The sequence below is a fragment of the Macaca mulatta genome, chromosome 1 (assembly GCF_049350105.2).
Source record: "Macaca mulatta isolate MMU2019108-1 chromosome 1, T2T-MMU8v2.0, whole genome shotgun sequence".
NCBI lineage: Eukaryota > Metazoa > Chordata > Mammalia > Primates > Cercopithecidae > Macaca > Macaca mulatta.
This window is the reverse complement of record NC_133406.1, coordinates 74,148,101-74,154,168: the sequence shown is the minus strand read 5'-3', so window position 1 is coordinate 74,154,168 and position 6,068 is coordinate 74,148,101. Positions and strand designations below refer to the sequence as shown.

The following is a 6,068-nucleotide window of genomic DNA, read 5'->3' as shown; positions in this document are numbered from 1 at the left end:
GTAATCTAAAGAAACGTGTATTATGGAGAGGGTATCCTGGGTGAAAGATACAGCAACAACTGAATAGTCAACAGAAACTTCTATCGATGGGCCAAGCTTTGGGAGCATCAATACATAAAAGTTTAGAATTCCATTTTGTATCCTCTTCTCCCCCAAAAAGAAAGAACACTGGAAATTATTCCTTGTGTGGTGTTTAATAGTGGTAGATCATTTTGATTAAGGAATTAAATGGATTAAGGTGCATGAGAGCAGGAAAGAGGAGGGGCAAGAGGGGGGATTATAGGATAAGGTGTACTGCTACTTTAAAATTATGTATGCATGGTCCCATCCAGGTCCCTCCCACTGCTTGAGGTACCAGCGGAAAGGTTGGGCAGCTCAGTTCCAAGAGGGCCACCAAGCAGACTACGCTCTGAGTTTCAGGTAACCAAGTGTTTGCTGTGCAGAATACTTTACCTGGGCACCCAAGTCTTCCTTCCAGCATTCCTGCTGCTACAGCCTATTTGCTAAGAGTAACCAGGGGTTACAGCAGTGTTGCCAGGCAACAAGGGACAGCGGTCCTGTTGAAGAGCCATTTGTCACACTGAGGGGACTGGTTGAAATGCAATAAAGAAATGGTAACTCAGCTTATTTATCAATACAATTACTTGCACAATATTAGGGATCCATATGTAACCTACAAATTCATAGTCATATGAGGAAACACAAACATTTTGCTAAATATTTAAATAGGACAGACAGATGGTGTTGGGTTTCTAATCAGCTTTACTCTGAGCTTAAAGTTGCTGTACATGCTGGGATAAGGGGAAAGGCCCAAAGTGCTTTGCTAGCTTTATTTTGAGTATCTGCAAGTTAGCTCTGGGTTACAATGTACAGTGCATGTGTAAAGAAAATCTACAAGATTCTTTTCCTTGTTAAGTAGAGCTGGTAATGCTATTGCTAATTCCCTGGGGTGAAGTAACAACATAAACTTACCGTATGTGTAATACATTATTTATAGTTATATATATGTAACTGGTTATACATATTACTGGTTGTCCTGTGGACTTATAAAGTGCTTGATTTGCCCATTACAATCAAGAGATTTACCAAAAGAATGAGTATTTTACTCTGAGCACTGTGCTTCAAAATGTTTTTTGAGAAGTTCAGTAGTGTTGCTTCTAGGAGCTCAAAGTCCTCATGCCTGGGATGAGCTTCAGTTTTAAAGATGCAGCAGCTTTCCCTTGATGATCTGTGTTTTTGATTCCCAGATACCAGCTGCTACTCATGTCTTTGCCATTGCTAAGAACATCGTTGGTATTACCTTACTCTGAAAACGTGTCTGCAGTTTCCAGAAAATGGAGCATCGCAACATCACTTAAAGTACCCTGCTTTAAAGTACTGCTGGCAAGTGGCGTGGGCCTGATTATTTCTTTAGGAATGCTTTATCAGGAGGAGAATGCTTTTCTGTAAACATGAATTGCCCGGTTCTTTCATTGGGCTCTGGCTTCTTGTTTCAGGTCATTGACATGTTGATCTTTGCCTATTTTGCTTCGATATCCTTGGCTGACTCACGAGGTCTTTTCCCAAGACTGGAGAACGTGGGAGCTTTCAAGAATGTTTCCATCGTGCCAACGCAAGCAGTATGTGGACTCCCAGACAGAAGCACTTTTTGTCATAGCTCTGCTGCTGCTGAAAGTATTCAGTTCTGTTCCCAGCGGTTTTGTATTCAGGATTGCCCATACAGATCTTCACACCCTACCTACACTGCCCTTTTCTCAGCAGGCCTCAGCTGCATCACACCGGACAAGAATGATCTGCATCCCAACTCCCATAGCAATTCTACAAGTTTTGTTTTTGGAAATCACAAGAACTGCTTTTCTTCTCCTCCTTCTCCAAGGCTGATGGCATCATTTACTTTAGCTGTATGGTTGAAACCTGAGCAACAAGGTGTAATGTAAGTAGTAGTGTGGGTATAAGCTTTCCTAGGTTCCAAAAGCCAGTAGTAGTGAAGAGCATTGCAGTCTGAATTCCAAACCAGAAGTGAAGGCTAACAATATAGAATTAATGCTATTGAAGATTAACTCTTCTAGTTGTTTCCCCATTTAATTTTTTTTCTCTTCTATGGTTGAAGTAGACCATGACAAAAAAAAATGTGTTAAAATAGTTGATTGCAGGCAAATGTGTTTGTGCAGGAATCATTTATTTTCTATAGCTTAGCTTGACCTTTGGTCTTAGCCTCCAAAGCCTAAACCAGACTCAGAGTGAGTTTTAAGGCCTGGAAACTCACAATGCAAATAATTAACATTTTCAAAATCTTGATCTGGGTTTATATAAATAACATTTCCTTACTAGGGTATAACATTTTCATTGGCCATATAGTTCTCTCAGGCCTCGGGACTGTTTTCTTCATCCTCGTTTCCCTAAGAAGAGCTGTCTTGTTTGACTCATGGAAGATGTTCAGTAATATAAATTGAATATATTAAAAAAAACCCATCTCTAAAAAAATACAGCTTTTAGTTATTTATCTTGTGGTGTTTTCATTTTCTAATTAGTTAAGAAATATGTAGGTAATGTGAGAGATTCTCAAAAGCTTTCATGCTGTTCATCCCAGAGAAATGCCTTCAATGAGTCTGGGTCTTATTACTGCCATTTTTGTTATTTAATCACCAGTTTTCATTCTGTAATCTGTTCTCAAGCTGATATCTAACGAGTTTCTCCTAAATATTTATTGCCAACTTGAAGATTTTAATATATAGGATCATTTTGAGGAATTTTTGCTTATCTTTTGTCTTCCTAGAGGGCTTTTGGCCCTTTCTCTTGACATTTTCTTTGTGTGACAGCGTTGACTGGATATCTAAAAACTTGTGAAACAAACCAGAAAAGTATTACAATCTCATAAGCAAATAGGACTTAAATATCTTTGGTGTTTAGTTTCAATTTGCCAAGTGAAAGTTGGCATGTCTTCATTTTGTTTTAAATTTGGATTAATCAGAAAATTAATCACAAACAATTCCAATTTCTATATCTCTCCTCAAAGAAAACCTTGTTTTCTTACTGTTTGAAATTCTAGTAAATTCAAGCTACTCAGTTTATATAATTAGTATCCGAAGAGTCTTAAAACATTGTCTTTCGACAAATAGGGCTAAGATAAAATATCCTTCTGAGCTTGTAGAGGCATATCTGTACCAAATTCATCTTCTATTGACATCATTTTGTATAAATAAGAGAGAGAAGTATTTACAGCGTTGGAAGAACATGGTTAATGGTTTTGAGAGTTCCTTGTATCAAGGTCGTTTCCATTTTCAAAATTAAAATACCTTTGGGAATTGGGGGAATTTCGGGGTGTTTGCACTAGATAAGTAAAACAAACAAAACATGGATTATCCAATTATTGTTTATTCAGGAGCAGAATAAATCCAGTTCCTAAATATTTTGCTACCTGCCTTCCTCTCACATTTATTATCTACCAAAGCTAGTATGTTTACAAGCAAACAAAATAGCAAGGAAGATAATCAATAACATATTAAGAAATGCATTTTCAGTAAGCTTGGGGAAATAAGTCTGCATTTGGTAAATACATTCTTGAGTAATGGTCGAATTCTCACTCGTAGATTTAAACTGAAGAAAAATGAATAGGGCAAACTCTTTTCAGGTTAAAACCTGATGGGTAGGGATAAAAACAAACTCACTTCAGTAAATTAGAAATATTCAACTACTGAAGGGTTAAATATACAATTTGCAGAATTTATATAAAACTTTTATTTCTACTTATATAAAACCTTTATTTCATGTAAATCTATTTCCCTAAATTAAAAATATACTTGCACTTATAACTTTATTCCAAATATACATACAAAATATAGTAAAATTGTGACAGTAAAAGAGGGACTATTAGTGTTCTATAATCTTATTCTTACCTCCCAACACAGGAAAAATTAGATGCAAGTGATAGATGCAAGTGAGAAGAAATTATCTGTGAAAAACGTGCCCTTTAAGGAAAGCTTTAAACCATCTTTAGCAGTAGTTCTTGATTGGCTCAATTTTATACCTTTGCCTCTCTGATACTTCCTACCAAATTTTATCACAAACTCATCATTTTTTGAGAGACTACTGTATACTAGGTGTCTGTGTGTATCCTCAGAATACTCACGATCTAAATGATCTAATGGAGGGTACAGATGGATGAGTGCTATTACCTAGGCAGCGCAGTATGTTAAGGGAGCACAGAGTGATACACCTCAACCAACCCTGAGCCAGAAGAAGGGTGCCAGGACCAAGCATAATCATTCAGATGCCAATGCTAAGTAGGAGGTAACCATGTGAAGAAAGGAATCCAAGGTCTGAAAGTTGTGTCACTCTAATAAGGATAGAGATAAGTTAAAATAATTTGATAACTTCCCTGACACAAGACCTAGAAGTTTTCTGAAAACTCTTCTACTTTTTCAAAATTGTATTTCACTGTGTTCCAGAAGACTGAATGACCTTTCACCTCAGATATTTAACATGATCTCAGTGCCTCAGTTGGACTGTATGGTCATAGAGAGGTAGCCAGTCATCTTACAGACACTGGCTTTGGCTTTGGGCCAGTTGATGGGGTGAGTAGAGACTATAGCTGTCCATTCTTTATTTCACCATAGGAATTAAATAGAGCGATTCTGACTTCATGGCTACCAGTTTAGAGCCTTCCATAGACACTAAATTTGCTTTACGTTAAAAAAAGAAAAATTTGCACTGATGACTGACTACTCAAGCGGCCTGTAGTGTGTTGCACCACTTCCTCTAAAAGAAATAGCAGGAGAACTAATGAGCCAATAGCCTAAATGTTAGTTTTGTGGAATGATTCAACCACTTTAGTTTCCATCATGAATCTTTAATGAAGGGTGCTGAGGCTTTGGGGAATATATTGTAAATAAGAATTCTATTTTTATTGAAATAAAGGGATTTCTTCATTGGCATAAAGCTTGCATTGAATATAATGACATTCAGGCACTTATTCATAGTATACCATTTTGAGCAAAGTTTGGGGTCATTTTAACACCACTGTAACTGCACAATACCTTAGCATGCCTTTTTGGTTGGATGCTGACCTTTTCTCTCTTTTCTGGTTGCTTCCTAAGGTGTGTTATTGAAAAGACAGTAGATGGGCAGATTGTGTTCAAACTTACAATATCTGAGAAAGAGACCATGTTTTATTATCGCACAGTAAATGGTTTGCAACCTCCAATAAAAGTAATGACACTGGAGAGAATTCTTGTGAAGAAATGGATTCATCTTAGTGTGCAGGTGAGTAAAATAAAAAATACTTAACATTTGGTTAAACACAAGGATTTGTCTTCCTTTCTCTCCTTTAAATGGCATCTACTCACAAAATCTCCAGCAGTATCTTTTAGATTTCAGGTGTGTATAAATGATAACTAAAGAAGAAAAATATTTAAATGACCTAATGACGTATCTCTTGATATATTAGCATTTCCTCCCCCTAAATTGCTGTAAAAGCTCTCACAGAAACTTAAAGACAATGCTGTCTGTAATTATAATATCCTCAGAAAATTTTTGTTTTATTGGGTTAGTATATTCTCTTTTGTTTAAAAATGTGTAAGGGCTCATTTGATGTCTGGTACTAATTTTACTTGTCATGGTTGTATTAATACCCCAGCTTGATTTTTACAGCTGTCTTTCTCAGATAGCAACTGATGATGTGAATAAAATGTGTCTGTTGCATTAAAACAGTGACCTTAGAACTAATGAACTTTACACTCGAGGCACTCAAAAGGTGTTATATTACTATTTTAGTTGTCAACCACAGTTTGTATGAGCCTTAGAAGCTGCTAAAGGCTGAGAGAGCTGTGACATGTCTGGTATTTACAGTCTCCAGAAGAGAGGCACGGTTCATCCTTTTGCTTTTTCAGGGCACTGGAATGGCCCAATGCAGTTAAAGCCACACTTGCCTTTCAAACCAGGTGTATTAGTCTGTTCTTGCACTGCTATAAAAAATACCTGAGACTGGGTAATTTTTTATAAAGAAAGGAGGTTCAATTGGATCATGGTTCTGTGGGCTATACAGGAAGCATGATTCTGGCATCTGCTTA

The 6,068-nt window shown here is 36.9% G+C and overlaps 1 protein-coding gene across 2 annotated transcripts in view; it reads left to right on the top strand.

The window, feature by feature from the left end:
• Nucleotides 1-377: 377 nt before the first annotated feature.
• USH2A (usherin) overlaps nt 378-6,068 on the top strand; it is a 797,990-nt gene continuing 792,299 nt past the window's right edge. The window contains exons 1-3 of one of the 2 annotated variants that reach the window (XM_015116269.3): nt 378-614; nt 1,248-1,933; nt 5,097-5,262. In XM_015116269.3, the coding sequence (XP_014971755.3) occupies nt 1,452-1,933; nt 5,097-5,262 (648 nt within the window). In that variant the 5' untranslated portion in view covers nt 378-614; nt 1,248-1,451. Of the gene's footprint in view, nt 615-1,247; nt 1,934-5,096; nt 5,263-6,068 lie in introns of those variants that run through there. The other variant, XM_015116260.3, reaches the window with a different exon arrangement.